Consider the following 20,046-nt stretch of genomic DNA (forward strand, 5'->3'; position numbering starts at 1 on the left):
TTTTCCTTATGTTTCCTGTAACCCTAAGCAACCCTCCAAGATAATATAAACTTATGAACATCTATCTCAAGGGTGTCCACAGGATATGATAAAAAAAAAAGCCCACATAGCAGCCCCAAGCACACAACTGAAGTACTACCTTTTTGTTTTTTCCGTGTGTAATGCACACTGAGCCATTGTGGTGCAGTAGTTAAAATGCAGTATTGCAGGCTAATACTGCTAACTGCCAGAAGTTCAATTCTGACCTGCTAAAGGTTGACTCAGCCTTCCATCCTTCCGAGATCGGTAAAATGAGGACCCAGATCGTTGGGGAAAATATGCTGACTCTGTAAACTGCTTAGAGAGGGCTGTACAGTAGTGGCCAAAATTGTGGAAACCTTTTCGGAAAAGTGTATTTTCTAAAACTAGCTAATAACACCAGTTTTTTTTTTTTGACTAGTACCATAAAATTACAATGGAAAGATAATTTAATCAAGAATGTAATGCAATAACTTTTATGAAGGATTTGCTATTAGAATAGCAGTTACAATATAAAGAAGAAAAGTGAAACACGTAGAAAAAAATGAGATATACAAAAATGATCACCATAGAAAAAACGAGATATACAAAAATTATCACGTCAGTTAATACTTAGTTGGGTAACCTTTAGCATGAATTATGGCCTTACAACGTCTTCCCATGGAGTGAACCAAGTCTTTTAGTTCTGCAGCTGTTATAATGTGAAACCAAGATTAAATGATTGCTTCTATTAACTGGGTTTTATTGCTGGGTCGCTTCTGACTAACAAGTTTCTTTAGTTGGCTCCATAGATTTTCAATTGGGTTAAGATCTGGGCTGTTCCCAGGCCATCCCAGCAGTGGAATATGATTATCTTGAAACTCCAAAAAAAAGTGGTGTTATTAGCCATCAAACCTCAAAAATACACTTTCCCCAAAAGGTCTCCACAATTTTGGTCACTACTGTAAAGCACTGTGAAGCGGTATATGAGTCTAAGTGCTATTGCTATAAACAGATTCAAAATGCACCGTGACAGCCCCTCGTCTTGACTTTTCACCATATACTGCAGACATCTGCAGACGTCTGAAAGGAACATACTCCCAAGACAGTCTCTGTTGAATTGCAGCTTTTGTTGAAAGGCGTCTCTCTCTGTGTCACACATGCACAGTCGCATAAAATGGTTGCAGTTGTAAGTAGAGTCATCAAACACCAATTTAACTGAAGAGGAAGGGAGGGTTTTCTCTCCAAGATCTCCCCCAGTTTCTCAAGGCTGCAAGTACTGACCTGCTTAGTTTTCAGAGGCGGCCTCTGCAAGTTCAGGCATCGCTGTAAAGGAAGGTTATGCTCGAGGTTTTGCTTTGCAACATGCTGGTTTCCCATTTTGTTTTTAATTAGAAGAATTTGAAAACATTAAACATCACCTAGGTAGCCCAGCGGGCATAGGAAATATAATAGCTCCAACATTATCCAGTGCAACAGAAATCTTTCCTTTCTCTTCCCACTTCCCCAATTCAGTCAGTGGCTAAGCGTGTATCGCATGGAGGAATCATTTAATTAAGCAGCTTTGTAAGCGTTAAAAATAAACTTTTTTTAAAAAAAAAAAAACAACAACCAAGATTGGATTAAAATGGGGGAGGGGAGACAAACAAAGTAGAGACAAATGGGAAGGGACATGGCTCTTGTTCCTCTTCCTCTCCAACCTGGTACTCAGCTGCGTCGGACTACAATTCCCATGGGCTTCACTTCTCATGGGAGTTGTAGTCCAACATATAAGTCTTCTTCCTCCCAAGTCGCCCCCCCTCCCAAGAAGACCCTGCAGAATCTCTGGAGAGGCGCGAGGTCTCCGCCAGGGGGCGCTCGAGGGGCTGTCCGCGACATTCCGCCCTTCACCGCGTCTCCGGGGGCCGACAGGGGGAGACGGTGGGGCTGACGGGGAGCAGCAGCTTAGCGACGGGGGACTCGACTTCTTGCCCTTCCTCCTTCCCGGGTAATTCCCCCGAGGACACGGCGGAGTCCTGCTCAGGCTCCTGGCTGCCCCCGCCGCCTCCGGCGCCTCGCTTCTTATCCTCCTCCTTCTTCCACTTCATCCTCCGGTTCTGGAACCAGATCTTGATATGCCTCTCGGTCAAGTTCAGCATGACGGCCAACTCCACCCGGCGCGGCCTGGAGATGTACTTGTTGAAGAGGAACTCCTTCTCCAGCTCCAGCAGCTGCGCCCTCGTGTAAGCCGTCCGGGTCCTCTTGTTCTCCTCGGGTTCCATCAGGTAGGAGCCACCTAAGGAAGAAGGAGAGACAGACATCGCCCGGATGCATCTTAAGGACTAGAAACTTGAGAACAACACGAGAAACGCCCCCAGACCCCTTAGCTGCTGTTTGCTTGTAATCGTTTGGGAAGAAAAGAATTGCACTCGCATGAGGAGCTCTCTACAGTAGTGGCCAAAATTGTGGAAACCTTTTGGTAAAAGTGTATTTTTGAGGTTTGATGGCTAATAACACCACTTTTTTATTTATTTTTTTGAGTTTCAAGATAATCCTATTCCACTGCTGGAATGGCCTCGGAATAGCCCAGAGCTTAACCCAATTGAAAATCTATGGAACCGACTAAAGAAACTTGTTAGTCAGAAGCGACCCAGCAATAAAACCCAGTTAATAGAAGCAATCATTCAATCTTGGTTTCATATTATAACAGCTGCAGAACTAAAAGACTTGGTTCACTCAGTGGGAAGAGGTTGTAAAGCCATAATTTATGCTAAAGATTACCCAACGAAGTATTAACTGACATGTATATCTCGTTTTTTCTATGTGTTTCCCTTTTCTTCTTTATACTGTAACCGCTATTCCTTTATAAAAGTTATTGTATATTCTTGATTAAATTATCTTTTCATTGATATATAATTTTATGGTACTACTAAAAAAAAGTGGTGTTATTAGCTAGTTTTAGAAAATACACTTTTCCCAAAAGGTTACTGTATAGTCAAAAGGAGGAACTATCTACCGACTGAGTAAGCTTAGCTCTAAGCACCACATAGCTAACCTTGGTTGATCGTGAAAAAATTAGGGTCAGTATTTGGATAGGATACCACTAGGAAAACCTAAGCGGTAGAATAGACTGGGAACGGGGGGGGGGAACGACTCCACGCTTCTGTTTCCCCCTCCCAGAATAGACGGGGAGGGAACTCCACGCTTCTGTAACGTTGCCGAGAAAACTATGTAGATGCATTCATGGAAACATCAGGAGCTAAATTGGATTTAAGAAGTACTTTAGCCTTTGGGAGAAGAGAACGGAATCTACCAGTATCTAAAATGGCAATCAGTTATATAAGGTAATAGTAGGTAATTTGCTCCCTGAATAAAATTCCTTCTTGCTGGATGAAAGTAAGATCCACTCCCAATTACTTGGCATTTTTTCTCAACAGAAAATACCCTGGTATTTGGGGCAGCTGCTTCAATTAATTCTATATCTATTTGTGAGAATCGAATAGTGGGGGAGATTGTTATTTGTTTAAAATGCACCTTCCCTCACCCTTCAAAAACCGAATCGTCTGAGTTAGTTGCTCCATAGAACTCCTTTCAATCACTCAGTAACAGAAAATAAAAGATGTGGTGCATTTCCCTCTTGCAAAGAAATGTGGAATTGGGGAGGACTTCCCTGCATGGTATCAACAAGTATACCAGCAGGTATCGCAGTCTCCCTTCCCATTCCATCTTTCCAACCTCAGAGTTTTTTCTGAGGGTGTGAAGGATACACTGGTGCTGGCAACTGGTTCTTTATTAAACATTTCCTAGCTTGGATGTCTATGGACATCGCTGACTTTCCATTCTGAACTGTTATCCCTTGAAGGGCTCTTGGTCTGAATAGTTTCTGCTTGCCTCTTTACCCTGGAAACACCTCCTCCTCCTCCTCCTCCTCTTTCTTCTCCTCCTCCTTCTTCTCCTTCTCCTCCTCTTCTCTAACTCCCCCTCCTTCTGCATTTCTCCTTCCCCTCTTCTCCTTTCGTCTCCCATTCATCCCCCTTCCCTTTGCATGTTATTCCGTCCTCTTCTCCTGTCCTGCCCATTCGGTAGAATTCTTTCCACCTCCATTTCTTAACACCAAACTCCATTATAACCACTCTTAAGTTTTCAAAATATTTCTCATCTAGGATTTCTTGGAGAGTCTTCCTGTTTGGGTAAAGCAATCAAGGATTCTTCCTATTTCAAGTCTTCTTCCCTTGTTCTCCTGGGTTTAATTAATGAAGAAACACAACAAGCATGAGAGGCAGTGAGGTGGTGCTTGCATTATGCCTAGGGTTTAAACCCTGTATCTCTCTCTCCCTCCCTCTCCCTCTCTCTCTCTCTCTCTCACACACACACACACACACACACACAGAGAGAGAGAGAGAGAGAGAGAGAGAGAGAGAGAGAGAGAGAGAGAGAGAGAGAAGGTTACTCAATTAGTTTTGTGCCTATGGTGGAACTAGAACTCACGTCTCCTGGTATTTAGCTGATGTCTTAACCACCACACCAAAATGGCTCTCATGTATCTTATTAAAATATAACGAAGAAAGTGTGTGTTCCTCTTCAAAGAGATAAATCGTGTAGCTGCAGGAAAACACTAGTGCAGGGGTCTCCAACCTTGGCCAGCTTTGTTGGCTGGGGAATTCTGGGAGTTGAAGTCCACCAGGCTTAAAGTAGCCAAGGTTGGAGACCCCTGCACTAGAGGACACGCTGAGATTCAGCCGCCCAGATGCTCACGTTTCTCACGACCCATTACCTCATTTGCTGATCGGAGGCATTCTATGAAACTTTTTTAAAAATAAAACGTTTGTTGTCCTTTCCTATTATACCTCAGATAAAAGCAGGTGCTTCACATTCTCCTTTGGATACCATTTTGACATTGTGCTTAACTTTGGTTTTGGCGACTTGATTCATATAACCACCTCGGTGGACAAACCAGGGCTACAAGTGTTTTTATGACGGCTAGCCTTCATACAAGTCTTGTGGAAAACGAAACCATTTGCTAACTTTTATTTCAGATTTTCTGTATCTGGTTTCACTTCAGTTGAATAGGAATAAGCCAAACGAATACAGATTGAAACAGTAAAAGAAGCTTTCCTAAACTGAGTAAGATGGGGGAGTATTTAAGAATTCAAGGGCTTATATCCGAGTAAATCTGCACAGGATTTCTTAGTACAATGCCAAATTTATTTATTTATTATTTATTAGTTCAATTTATATGCCGCCCTTCTCCGGAGACTCGGGGCGGCTTACAATGCGTTAAGCAATAGCCTTCATACTTTTGTATATACCAGCTTATACCCCCCCACCCCTAATCGGTGTCCTTTTTTTATACAAAGTCAGCTTATTGCCCCTACAATCCGGGTCCTCATTTTACCTACCTCGAAAGGATGGAAGGCTGAGTCAACCTTGAGCCTGGTGAGATTCGAACTTGCAGTAATTGCAGGCAGCTGGTGCTAGTTAACAACACTTTAGTCTGCTGCGCCAGCCACCAAGGCTCTTCTTGGAACCGTAATTATAATTTTAAAAAAAAGCATTATGCCATTCATGAAATCCTTTTGCAATTAAAAGAATTTTTCCAAATCCGCTCCTTATTTTAACATTTTAAACCTCTTTCTCCTGTGCTTTTTGTTTCTATCGCCACTTTTCTCTTTCTCTCATGTACATTCAACATCTCTCCCCCCCCCCCGTTATATTCGGAAAGTTCCAGAGCTTTCCAGTTTGGCATGCATCTATTTGCATGGATTCGTCTTCTCGACAAGCGGAGCATCTAAGAATCTTATCATGCCCCGAAGACTGATTGATTCTAAGCAAAAAGTTTCAGGGTCTTTAGCGCGCATTTTCGCTTTGCTGTTATATTGCGGAGAGGTAGGCATATCCTAACGAACTGTATGTAGTTGGTTGGCTTGGCTTTGCTACAATGGATTACCATTTGGCCCCTGATCAACCCTCCCGAATGCCGAACGGGGCTTTTTTGCGCCTATTCCCCCCTCTTTTTTTCCTTTGGGGTTTGAGTCCTACAAACGAGGGGCAAAGTGAACGTAGAAGTTCTCCAGTCCGCTACGCATCTTTATGTTCGTCTGCCCAGAGTAATTCCTGCTGAATTCAGTGGGGCTCACACCAAAGGGTAGGATTGCAGCCTCCGGCTTCGGGCTCCCTTGCCATCGGCGCGTTATCAATGCCGCGGCGACCGTAAACCGACGGAGTTAAATAATACAGATTTTATTTATCGCAACAATAGATTTCCTCCAGCATCACCCCAAAAATTCTCCAGCGTTTAAACAATGGCCAGTAAACGTGCGCGCAAAGGAACGAAAAGGACCGGCCGGCGAACCTGAGTTTCATTCTTCGCATGAATCGGATTTAATTAATCAGATTTAATTAATCAGAAAGACGGGTTGATCCTATTGAGACGAAGGAAAGGGATCGCGAAGCAGGCGTTCTGGGTAGTGGCCTCGCATTTTGGAGTAGCCTGGCCGCTCCCATGCTTTGCGCCATGGCATGGCCCCTTCTCAGGGATCGCTTCAAAACGCAGCGCAGTCCTTGCTTGAAGCAATCGCGTCAGAGAGATAGGTTGTATCTCATTCGGCGACTACACGATGTGATTGAAAACGCTATAATAGGTATAGCGTTATTATGTGAGCTAAGTTTAATTAAACCACTCAGAATCATAGGAGACGTCGCCATATAAATAAAGAAATCGCTATTCCTCAGAAAAGTTTGATTGCTTCACATTTTTTCTCAAACCTGACTAGTAACTTGAATCTCTTCACGCTGTTTCTCCAATTCGACTAGTAACTTGGAAGAATTGCAACTATTCTGGTCTTGACCATGCTGTTATGAATTCACCCGCTAGTCTACATTTTAAAGTTTTCTATCCCATTGGAATAACGGGACATAAAAATTAAACCCTTGTCTGTTTGAATTTAAGCCATTAAATTGACAAGGATTCGATTTTTTTAAAAAAAATATGCAGTACGCTGACTAAAATAATGTGAAAAACGAGCATGTGCCATTAATTCAAAATAATATATAAATATCATATTTTTTCAGTCAACAATTTTCAAGAAAATATCTATTGATAATTCATAGGTTTCAAATACTTTTGGATATTAGTTGGGACATTTGTGCTGGAACACATTTATAGCATATAAACAAAGCTTATTTATAAAATTAGAGAACCAATACATTTTCTTTTAAAACATTATCCTAGAGCTCTCATTTACATAAGTGAATTCAAAAGTAGGAATGTTTACAAAAACTTCTTATAAAGATGTTAAAACCATCCCAATACATGATATATTCTAGTGCAAGGAAATGCACGTAGTCTTCCATCATCAAATTAAATATCCATAGATTGTCAGTTTAGCCTTGGATGTATAATTAAGGCAGAAATATTCACAGAATTTGAGGAAGTAAATTGATGGACAAATTATTGGTCATAAAACAGTAAGATTGTCCACCAAAATGTTGGAGTTTGTTTGTTTTCTAAACGTGTATCCCATCTTTCCTTCAGAAATTTGGGGAGGCTTACAAAGAGCTCTCTCCTATTTTCACCCAAAACAACTACACTACACTACAAAGTACGTTGGATTGAAAGAGTAGGATTAACCAAAGTAATCCCACCAATTTCTGTTATCCAGTATAGAAGACCTAAGAAACTCCAGATTCTAATCTAACAACTAAACTAACTCATCTACATTGTCTCTCCTTGAGATGAATTAACCTCTCATAAAATCAGAGTTGAAGATTTCTAAGTGCAAATTAGTGGCTGGTTAGTTACTGGAATGAACATGTATTTGTGGCAATTGAAAACGTAACCCCTCATTTACCATTTACTGCTTCCTATTGGAAATACCGATATAAATGCACTGAGGCTTTGATTAATAAAGCTAGATAAAACACACTGCCCCTTACGTGGTTGTCCTGCTCCACAACCTTTAAAACGGCATGAAGCATTGGTTCGGATAGGGCAGGAATTCTACTTCATTCATTAAATGACAAAATGCCTGTTATTTGGGAAATGATCCAGCACAAAGTTAGCCTGACCTTGGTGGACTAAATTGGTGCCAACTTTTTTTTAAAAAATAATATATTAAATTTCAGAGTCAAACATTACAATGCAAACTAACATAGAAGGAAAACGAGAAAGTGAATAATAAAACAAATTGAAAGTGACAAAAATATACATCAAGCATGTCATGTATGCTGACTTTGATTAGATGCTGGATGGGAAACTCTTCATTAATACTCTGAGATTTTTCTACCTGACCAACATTGGTTTGTAAATTGGAAGTGATTTTTAAAATATGTTGACTTTTTTTTTCAAAATGTAATTGAACAAGCTGTTTGAACTTGAAAATAAATATAATTTTTAAAATCCTGTTAATCAAGGTTCATTTGCTGAATTTGCAGAACCTCCCTAGCGTGGTGTTTTTTTTAATCTTTTGGTTGATCTCTGTGGTTCTTTTGCTTCATCTTGCTCCCCTCTAGGATTCTAAGACTCAGTCTATCATTTTTACTTCCTAGGACTGGCTTCTAGAATCTGGTATCCTTCAGATATTTTGGAGCATAACTCCCATTAGTCTACAAGGCAACAAACTCAGGAATAATGATCCCCATTGTAAACTCTAAATACTTGAAAAGCATCCAGCTGGGAAAGACTCTCCTTCAGTGACTTTGAGGTTCATGCACCTTCGCTGACAGACAGTTTTCCACTACAATTCAGTGTCAGATTATTCCTGGGCAAATACTGTAGGTTTGTCATTCAATGTTGCACCACTAAAAGGGGACAAGCTCAGAGTTCAGTTCGAATCCTAGAGCTCCCATTACTTGTCCCAGCTTCTGCCAACCTAGTAGTTCGAAAGCATGTAAAAATGCAAGTAGAAAAATAGGGACCATCTTGGTGGGAAGGTAACAGCGTTCCCTGCGCCTTTGGCGTTTAGTCATGCCGGCCATATGACCACCGAGACGTTTTCGGACAGCGCTGGCTCTTCGGCTTTGAAACAGAGATGAGCACCGCCCCCTAGAGTCGGGAACGACTAGCACATATGTGCGAGGGGAACCTTTACCGTTACCTTATTGCAGCACTAACACACCAATTATCTAACATTTTGTGAAGGAAACAAATCCCTATGAATTCAGAAAGAAGTTAATGAAAGCTGAAAAACCTAGATAAAGTTTCCTTTGAATAAACCTCTGAACAGGCACCCTTTCTATAAATGGGAATTCAAGAATTAACAAGATTTATTAATCCTTAATCAAACACTTTCTGTGAAATTCTGAGAACGGCAGTCCACACATCTTAAAGCTGCCAAGTTGGAAAAACGTTGCTTTTACATTAAAACATTCTCATCTCGGGAGGCACGGATGCCATCTTCTCTTGTGAACTTCACTGATTAGCTAATAAGGCAAGTCGTATTTCCCTCGAATGTTAATTTGTAAATGTTACCATTGGTTTTATTGCAACTGCCATACCTGCCTGTTTTCAATACGCAACTTTTTATTGCAGGTTTTTTAAATGGTAGTTTAATGATAGATTCAATACAGTAGTTTTAACTATTGTAAATATTCTCAAGTAATGGTGGTCCATGCACATACACACATATACCCATAAACATATTATTAAGGGGATTTAGCCACCAGTAATGCAGTTTGCACAATACATGGATTTTTGCTTTAAAAAGATAAGATTCTTTGCATGAATTGTTAATTGGATTGTTTCAATTTTTCTGGTCCCCTTTCCCCCAAAAAACCCCTCAAGGAGGAGCATTTATTTATTTATTTAAGACTTTGCCTGGATTGCACCATACATTTTGGATCTTGTAGGTGGTCACTCACAACCTGCTCACCTCACAATTGGACTACTGCAATGCACTCTACATGGGACTGCCCCTGAAGACTATCTGGAAGCTATGGCTGACATAAATATAATGACATTAGTAGTAATGGGCACTTCTCACCATTCCTATGTGTCACCACTGCCACGTGAGCTGCATTGGCTGCCATTTGGCTTCTGTGTGGAATTCAAGGTGCTGATGAGCCTTTAGAGCTCTTCATGACATACAACAGTTACATATCTGCCTTCATTACTACCTACAGTAGTGGCCAAAATTGTGGACACCTTTTGGGAAAAGTGTATTTTCTAAAACTAGCTAATAACACCACTTTTTTTTTTTTAGTAATACCATAAAATTATATATCAATGGAAAGATAATTTAATCAAGAATGTAATGCAATAACTTTTATGAAGGATTTGCTACTAGAATAGCAGTTACAGTATAAAGAAGAAAAGTGAAATACGTAGAAAAAATGAGATATACAGAAATTATCACCATAGAAAAAATGAGATATACAAAAATCACGTCAGTTAATACTTAGTTGGATAAACTTTAGCATGAATTATGGCCTTACAACCTCTTCCCATGGAGTGAACCAAATCTTTTAGTTCTGCAGCTGTCATAATGTGAAACCAAGATTGAATGATTGCTTCTATTAACTGGGTTTTACTGCCGGGTCGCTTCTGACTAGCAAGTATCTTTTAGATACTCCATAGATTTTCAATTGGCTATTCCCAGGCCATTCCAGCAAGGGAATATGATTATCTTGAAACTCCAAAAAAAAGTGGTGTTATTAGCCATCTAACCTCAAAAATACACTTTTCCTAAAAGGTTTCCACAATTTTGGCCACTACTGTATCTGGGTACCTTTAGACAGAGTGGGTGCACTTCCGTTCTCTTCTATTAAACATTGTCATTTTACAGGAGCTAGGAAGCATGCCTTCTCACTGTGTAGGTCTCCATCCTTTGGACCAGTTTCCCTCCAGAGATACTTTTTCTAAGATTCTGAAAAAACCCTTAAAATTCTTGGATTTTGGGCTTATGTGTCGGAGGGATGTGTGCGTGCATGTACAGAGGTGTATGATGCTCTTTTTTTTGCTAGTTTTTTGTTATATTTTTGTTTTTAGTTATTATTATATTGAATTTGGCTTTTGTTTCATTTTGTTTTTAATTATTTTAATTAGCATATTTTGTAAGCCACCCAGGGTCTACTGGAGTGAGCAACTATATTAGGTCTAAATTATTATAATTATTTTGTTTTCAGAAACGTGAAATGAGAAGCTAATTTGTGGAACAAATACCCAGAATAATTTAAAGCGTACCACTCTCTGTTTGCCTATCTGATTTTAAATAAAAAATACTTTTGACATTCTTTCAAAATTTAAAACTAATTAGTTTTTACACCTTCTCGTCCCAGGTCAGTTATATGTTAATACTCCAAAGATATTTGAGTATTTAGCCGGCATCTCATGGTTAACATTTTTAGAAGAGAAACGTCATAGCAGAAATCATTTTGGTCTAAAAGCATCATCAAATATAATCACGATCATTTTGCTTTATCTTTCAGAATAAACCTGGTGTGATTTTGGAATCCCCCATTGTTGTCCTCGGAGAAATAAAGAGGGGAGGAGATTAAAAATTAGTTTATTATAGGGCTGGATTGTAGCTTGGAATCTGGTTGAGCAAAACATGAGCCCAGGAGTTCATTTAATGAAGTTGTTTAAATCATGGGCCTTAGACAGACTGGCTAGAGATTTCTGTCAAATCCAGTCTCAGTAAGGAAAACCAATTATCACACTTTTCCTGTGGAAGAAATTAGATTTTAAAATGTTGTTTTTAACCATTTACTCGTGTCTTGGCGAATTTATAGGCAAGTGCTCTCCATGTTACCCTCTCAAGCACAGCTTCTTTCAATTGTTGGATATTCAACTTTGCATCAGATTTGATGTTATCAAACCAATGTGTTCTTTGCTCGCTCCTTCTTCTTGGTCCACCAGCCTTTCCTAGCATCACTGCCTTCTCCAATGAATTGGCATGCATAACATGGCCACAGTAAATCAGACTGTAGGTAGTTTTATTTACGTAGATTTTAAAATATAGTGGCTAAAATGAGATGATTAAAGCATGATTGACAGATTACCTGCAGCAGGCACCAACCAGTGAAAATAATCCACCTCAGGTTTCATTGAAGTGAATGGGGAGCTAGCGAGAATGCTCTGGTTCAGCTCTCATTCCTTTCAATGGGGTTTTTTTTGTCCCCAGCCATGTTTTAAGTTTGAATTGTCTTCAATAAGTTGTTTTAGAATAAAACTCAAGTATAAACATTCGTCTCCACCAATGCAAAACTGATTACTCTTGAAATTATTTCTGAGTAGGGATATATACAAAATTGTGCCCTGTATTATCTTTAAGGCAAATGAAAATGTCTTAAAATGTCTTACAGGGAAACATTGCCAGAAAATTTTCCAGGGGGTAAATTTTCTATCACGAAAATTTGCACCAAAACATTAAAAGGGAGAAAGGGAGTTCTACGAAGTCAAACGTATTTCCCCCTAGGGCAACTATAAAACAAATAGATCCCAGAGAGAAACGGTCTCATCACATAAATTCAGGCGGAAAACTTTGAGAGGAGACCCAAACAGAGAGGTGAGTACTCGTATGTCCTGCAATTTTGAAGGATTTAAAAACTTTTCTTTCAGGAGGAAAACTTGGTGCTGGTTAAGTTTCAATGGCACTGGCTTCAGGCACTTGAAAAATGCACGAGCTTCTCCGGTTCTAAGTCAACTTAACTCTCTTATTTTAATTTTTTCTACATTTTTCTTTCTTGCTACTGCATTACAGATCGAGCTGTCTTTCTAGCCTATTTATAAAGAAAGATCCATTGAAATCAATGGGACGCAATCTTGGAAGGGCAGTGAATTGCAATCAGAGATTCAGTGGGGTTGTTTTTTTTTACAATGGGATTTACTTTTGCGTAGCTATACACCCCTAGTTGCAAACTGCCACTATTCAAAAAGAAATTATATTAATTATACTTGAAATTATATATCCTATTCTGTTGACTAGGAATTTATCTCTTACAGCAAATCCAATTTCTAGGTAGAAAATTTAAGGCATCTCACGAAATCCTTTTCGGTCCACAAAGATATTTTTTTAATGTTACGTTGCTGCTGTATAGTTTAATCCGTTTCGGCGAATGCATGTAAAAATAACGCCAGTGTTCGTACGCATATTGTGATACGACTTAAAACCACGTAAACAGGCCCACACACACACACACACACACACACACACACACACTTAAATGTAGCCCTCTGTTTTTTGTTTTTTTTTCCAGGATTTTTGTTTTTTGGGGGAAACGGCATTGTTTCTGCACCGGAGACAAATAAATTCCTTGTGTGTCCAATCACACTTGGCCAAATAAGGAATTCTATTCTCCCCTGTCCTATTCTAATTCCATTTGGGTTCCTAACTGAAGTGGCCCCAGACGAGAGTAAGTCTTATCTATCTATCTATCTATCTATCTATCTATCTATCTATCTATCTATCTATCATCTATCTATCTATTTATCTGTTTATCTATTTATTTATTCAACTTGTATGCCGCCTTTCTCCGAAGACTCAAGGCGGCTTACAATGCATTTAAAAACCATTTTTAAAACATTAAAAGTTAAACCATTAAAAACAATTAAAACCCATTCACACCATTCATGGCCGAACGGTTTGTCCCAACTAAGAAAACGTAGACATCTCCCCTTCCAGCCCCCCCCCCCATTTCTCCTATCTGTTCTTACAAAGCCCTTAATGCAATATTTGCCCAAAGGCGTGACCCGCTGAGCGCAGGACGCAGGGCGCGATAACATTGTGCTGCTGGAGACCGACCCGCTCTTCCCCCAACTGCCCTTCCGGGCGTTTGGCTCACTCTGCCCGGATCGGAAAGGCAAGGCAACCCCCACGCCCCCACCCCCTGCTCCCCGGGAGGTGCGAGCCCTTGGCAGCCAAAAATAACCCCCCGAGTCTTGCGCTTCTTCTCGGGTCAGGCCGGTTCTGCTGGCCGGCACTTGTTCTTCGGCCGCCTTTAAAGAGTCCGGTTCCTTCCGGAGAACTGAAAGAGGAATGGTGTAAGAAAGGGCGCCGCTTGCTGCTTAGCCCGGAGGGAAGAGAGGAAAAAAAGACTTGGCGAGTCTGTTGCACCAAAGCGAGTTCCAGATATTGGCCCTGGCCTGGCTCTGGGGCTTCAGTCCAAAAGAAGCGGAGCGGTTTCTTTGGAGGTCAGTCAAGACTGGAAAAAGGAGGGAATTGGGATCCACGACCAAAGCTTTTGTGAGTGAAAGCCTGCGACAGCCGCCTTTCCGGGGCCACGAGTGTTTCTGAAGACAGAAAGTGTGATTGCGGTCTGTGCTGGGGCTTCCTCAGATTGGGTAGATCCAAGGACCTTCATTAGTTAAAGGCAGTGATGGGATTCAAATAATTTTCAAATAAAATGAGCCCTGGTAGCGCAGCAGACTAAAGCACCCTGTTATTAAGACCAGCTGCCTGCAATTACTGTAAGTTCGAATCTCCCCAGGCTCAAGGTTGACTCAGCCTTCCATCCTTTCTAAGATAGGTAAATTGAGGACCCAGTTTGTGGGGGCAATAAGCTGACTTTGTATAAATATACAAAAGTATGAAGGCTATTGCTTAACGCATTGTAAGCCGCCCTGAGTCTTCAGAGAAGGGCGGCATATAAATCAAATAATAATAATAATAATAATAATAATAATAATAATAATAATAATAATAATAATAATAATAATAATAATAATAATTTAACAACCGGTTCTCTGCCCTAATGATTTCTTCCAACAACCAGTTTGCCAAACTGTTCAGAAAATTAACAACTGGTTCTCCCGAAGTGGTGCGAACTGGCTGAATCCCACCACTGGTTAAAGGGCAGGGCCGGCTTTGCTTTTGGGTTCTCCGTCTGGGAATGGTTGCATTTTCCTGGTGGAATCCCACCAGGCCTTCTTAAAAGCAATTCGCACAGTTTAAGCACAGTTTTCACTCTTACTTTTTTCGCGGAACTTTCAATCACTGCAATGCAGATGGATTATTAGGACAGAGAAGTCCTGGAGGATATAACAGGGATTCCCCTTCCGGAACTTTTATAAACAATCCAAAACTCCAAGCTGCCAGCTTCTTCAAATAAATCCAGGGATCTCCACTGGGAATATATGGGTCCATTCCTAGATGGGTGTATTGGGGAATAAGATGTCAAGGCCTCGACAGATCTTCTGATCCTATCAATGCGGATCCTAATCCAATTCTGATTAAATAGGCATTCATAACTGATGCTTCCCGTGGGCATAACAATTTTTATTAGCATCCATCTCTGTTCATTAGAAGGGCCAGCTAAAGTTTCTTACCGTCCTTTTCGGGATTCTTACAAAATATGTGTTTGCACATGGAATTTCCTGCACTCTATTCTCTTTGCAACAACTTATTTTATTATTTCTCACTGAATGCAGACAAGGCATACATGTACAGATCATAAAATTATATTTACTTTTTAATCTTTAGAAGTTAAGCCGCGGTAGGGCGATGTAATTTTCATGCAAATAAGTTTGGAATCAGGGCGCAAAGTTTCTTCTAAGCGTAGATCTCTCTGCTATAGTTCCACGACAGTAGGATTCGATGGTAAATTGGTGCCCGCAGCTTTACCACTTTCACTATGTTGAATTTGCCCCTAAAGGGTATAAACGGGGTCTCTTTACCCATTAACACAAACGCAAGGGAAATGCACCAGATTTACAATGCAGACTCTTCTGTCCACAGTGCAAACTTTTATCATTTGCAATGTCAGCCAGCTCCCTGGTTTTTTAAGAGGGTTATTCCTTGGCAAACACGTGAAGGACTCTTAATCAGTCTGCCCGATTTCAGTGTCAGTCTTCAAAAAATCCAGGCACCACCTTTTATTGGTTTCAGGTAAAATCGATACAGAAGTCTCTCTCCACAGCAACCTTCATGCTTTGGTCCTAAAAGCAGCCCTGAGAAGATCTTGGCCTTGGTGAAGCAATTCAGTCTGATCTTCTGCAGATGTAAGGAACCGAGTTCTACTAAGCCGAGGAAACGGCCGTCTCTCTTCCCCCTGGCTGGAGCAAGAGTCAATTCTGCCCTCTCGTGAAGTCGCCTTTTAGTAGGTTGTAATCCAAAGGCAGCCGGGCAACTGCCTTGCCGGCCAGCGTTCCTATTTCTCTCTCTCATTTCTGCTGCAAAAATGGATCCCTCGGCACGGTCCTTTTTCTTTGACAGGTAGCAAATTTGATACACATCTTCGGACAGCAAAAGCCACATGAGCCACGTAAATTCTTTATTTATTGTACCCTATGACTATCATTAAGTGTTGTTTCTTATGATTCTTGATGAACTATCTTTTCTTTTATGTACACTAAGAGCATATCCACCAAGACAAATTCCTTGTGTGTCCAATCACACTTGGCCAATAAAGAATTCTATTCTATTCTATGAGAAAACCTCATCATTCTCTCCGCTGAGATTTAATTAGAAGCGGTGTTTTTTTTATCAGCACAAAATCAATGAAAGCAAACTGCTTGGAGTCATTGACAGCTAAAAACCATTCGGATTCTTGGATTCGAATACATCAATTCACTGTTTTTTTGTTTTTTAAACCACAAACGCTTCCATCATTTTTAAATCAAAATATAGTGTCATAAATATACACCCAGCACTCGTAAAGACAGAGCTTAAAATTGAATTTCCCCACGCTGAAAAATGTAAAAGTTCCAAGTATTTGTAATTAACATTTAATCCTTTCAAAGAGATAAAATACTATACAATACAAGAGAATAACATATGGTATATTCTTATTATCCTTTTCTTTTTTAAAAAAAAAAATTAAAAACTGTGAGCAAATGCCCAGGAACAGGACAAATATCTTACAAAACTACTTTAAAGTCATACCCCAATTAATTGTAAATAAAGAGGACTGGAGCGGGTCTCCACAAACTTCAATCAAGTGTCCTTTACAGACGCATCCCAAACAAGTGGGGTATGAAAATACACATAGACCAAGGGCGAATTTAATATGAGACTCACCTCCAGGCTTGTAATGCAAACTCAACAGTTCATTAAGACGGTGCTATTAATTACATATAATATGATATATTCAGTTATAATCTTGCCAGCCTAGTTTATTTTTTCCAAAGTGTTAATTCATATTGCAGTAAATGAACATTTTGGACATTCACAAGATATTTTTTAAAGGATTAACAAATAAATATGCGAACTACACTTCCCTTCATCAGATACCACTGAAGAGGAACTGTGGGCCCCACAAAACCTAGGCCATAATAAACATGCCAGTGTATGAAATGACACATCTGATTCCTTATTTATCAGTTGGGCTCTTGTGGTGCTTTGCAGAACTAAAAATATCCACGAAAGTAAGGTTTAATATGGTCCAGTCTTTTTCCAAAAGCCTTTGGATTGGAAACAGTGGGCTCCTGGATTTTAGAATTCCGCTTATCTTAAGCATGGGTACTCAAAAATAAGTCTCCCTGTGTTTATTCAGGCTGATATTTCTGCAGCAATGATCATTAAGATTGCAGGATTTCCTTTCCCGCTTTCTAATTGCATCAGAGACGTGAAAGGTGCTGCCATTTTGATAAATGCATCAATAAAACTTTTGAGAGCCAAAATGGATAATAGTGGTAACAATGATAGTGAGGATGGCGCACATTCTCTGCTAAGTTCCTTACAAAAATCACTAGCTCTCGGCAAAGAAATCAGACTGTTGTCTATATAAAGTGTCTTCCCAGTTTCAAACAGGAAATAGAAAACCTCATTCTCTGAAGCGGACAGGCGGAACTGGGGTACCACAGAGCACAGCCCCTCTGCAGGGAAGGATACCGCAGGCTGAGTTTACCACAATGTGAAAGAAGAGAAGTTTACTAAGGCAAAGTGTGTAATTTTTACCAGCCTTTAACTCACTCCCAAGTGGCCTGCAGGGTAGCGAATGGACGCAGAACAAAAAACACCATTATGTTTCTTGCATTAAAATTGCACTACTGTACTATCAAAACAATTACTCTCCAGTCATAAATTTAACTGTTTCTCTTTTCATTCACACTCAAAGTTTGGAGGCTTTCCAGTCGTGAACCTCTAAATAAATCCTCAAACTTCCATTTCGCTTAGAGACAAAGGTTATTTCACAGAGTGCTGCTTTAATATTTGGAAGCATGGCAGAGGGCTTTGAAAACAGCTGCAACCTTATTTATTTTCCTTTTGTTGGCATCCAATGTTTTTGTTTGACAATCTCTAGAAAGTCAATCATTGATTGATTACATTTTTATATTTGTTACATTTCTAGAACATTTCCCTGTTTCAATACATGCTATTTTAAGTGGCTTAGGGATTACTTACTTCTGAGTAAACAAAAAGATTTATTGCAGGGCAAATCAGACAAAGAAAAATACAATGTTATATGGTGTTATTTACTTTATATGATATCCTCAAGGAATTTAGAGGAAGTATCTTTGGTCACATTAGCTTATTAGCATATTAACCAGCCTTCTATATAAGTTGTAGCAAAACTCACAGTTTCTACAACCACTTTTTCCGGGACTGATGAAAACTGTATTTCAACTCATATGAGAGTTCCAGGACTTCTCTGGTAGGAACTCAAGTATTCTACATTCAGGCACCATTCATTAAATTTCAGTGGCATTCTGATCTATTCACCTTCAGCTCGGACCATTATCAAGAGCTCACAGGAATCCTTTCAGGATCAACAGGCACAAGAACATGTTGTAATCGAGGCTGTATTTACACCACAACCTTATGCTTAAGTGACATTGATTCCATAATTTATTCAACCCATTTTCCCAGCTTTGCAGATCACACTAAACTATAAACTAATATGTCTAAAACTGGCTCTGCAGAAACACTTTTAAGCTAAAGCACGGCTAGATTTGGGTTTTTTGTTTTTTTTTTAATGGTGAACCAACTCCATCCAACTTTCTTTCTTGCTTGGCCAGCCTTTTTGAACTGGGTGGGCGCTCTCGGGATACCCCGGACTACCATCATCCTCAACCAGCAGCCGCGGCGGCACTGACCGGGGATGATGAACATTGTAGTCCAAGCTATCCGAAGGAGCGTCCGGTTTGGAGACGTCTAAGGGTCGGTCCCCCACAAAAGGCAAAGGAGCGGGACCGAGGAGAGGCGTTCTTCTTCGGCCCTGGGCGGAAAGAAGAGGAAGGGCGCCTTACCCGTGCCGGCCCACTGTCCCTTCCACGCGTGAGACTTGGTCGACTTCATCCAAGGGAAGGGCAGCGGCGCTCTGGGTTGCTCCAGCAGCCCGGCCTCGGTCCCTTCTCCGAAGGGAAGGGTCTCCTGCTGCGGTAGAGAGAGCTGAGCCGGATGGTGGGGGGGAAGGGGGTGGAGGTGCGGGATGCCCGGGTCCTCCGAGAGGGGGGGCACTTCGTAGGGGGAAATGTCCGGAGGGCTGCCTTGGTCCAAGCCCCCCAAAACCCCGGCGTAAGGAGAGGGCTGTTGCTGCTGCCTCCCCATGTACAGGCAGGCGGGGGGGCTGGAGTTGTAATCCGGGGGCTGCGATCTCTGGAAGGCGCAGGGCTCCTTGTAGAGCGGGTGGCCGGTGCCGCTGCCGGAGGCGTAATACTGCTCTTCGGCGTTCATGGCGAGCGGGGCCCCGCGCGAGAAGCTTCCCAGGGCGCAGGTGAGGGGCGCACCTTTGACAGGCTGCTTACACCTGCCCGAGCAGCGGATGGAGTCCCAGGTCGTGGGAAGGGGGGGGAAAGCATCCCGAGGGGCTTTTTCGATTGGTTGGCTTGACCGTCCGCGTGAACCGGACCTGGGTTTCTATTGGGCGACCGTTTCCCAATCAGAAGGAGCGCTTCCGATGTTTGGAACTTTGGCGTTTCTTTCGTTTTCTTCCTAACGGAGAGATTGATTTTTTTTTTCCTTTCCTTTCTCTCACGTTATCATAGAACAGGTGCAGAGTTGTTCTGAACTGGTGCAAAACCCCGTGTGACCCTGGTCCTTAGTCATAATCGAGCAAATCAAGTATGTATGTACTGAACCTAATACAGAACCTCATATTTTTCTCCTTTTGGCAGAAATGTAGTCTTGAAGCATTTCTGTTATCCTGTCGTCTCTCTCTCCCTCTCCCTCTCTCCCTCTCTCTCTGTCTCTGTCT

The 20,046-nt window shown here is 41.0% G+C and overlaps 1 protein-coding gene across 1 annotated transcript; it reads right to left on the bottom strand.

Moving 5' to 3' along the window:
• Positions 1–1,883: 1,883 nt before the first annotated feature.
• PDX1 (pancreatic and duodenal homeobox 1) lies at positions 1,884–19,526 on the bottom strand. Its single transcript, XM_070943657.1, has 2 exons — positions 19,106–19,526; positions 1,884–2,272 (listed from the first exon to the last, which is right to left on the bottom strand). Exons 1-2 carry the CDS (start codon positions 19,524–19,526, stop codon positions 1,884–1,886), a joined length of 810 nt encoding a protein of 269 aa, XP_070799758.1.
• Between the last annotated feature and the right edge of the window lie 520 nt (positions 19,527–20,046).

This window comes from Pituophis catenifer, unplaced genomic scaffold, assembly GCF_029215685.1.
Source record: "Pituophis catenifer annectens isolate HBS135680 unplaced genomic scaffold, rPitCat1.0.hap2 SCAF_4, whole genome shotgun sequence".
Classification (NCBI taxonomy): Eukaryota; Metazoa; Chordata; class Lepidosauria; order Squamata; family Colubridae; genus Pituophis; species Pituophis catenifer.

Bases quoted from the DNA above. Each gene is read 5' to 3' on its own strand.
- PDX1 (XM_070943657.1), bottom strand. From the start codon at position 19,526: ATGAACGCCGAAGAGCAGTATTACGCCTCCGGCAGCGGCACCGGCCAC. The intron at 2,273-19,105 runs GCACGGGTAAGG...CTTCTTCCTTAG, and splicing joins GTGGAAGGGACAGTGGGCCG to GTGGCTCCTACCTGATGGAA.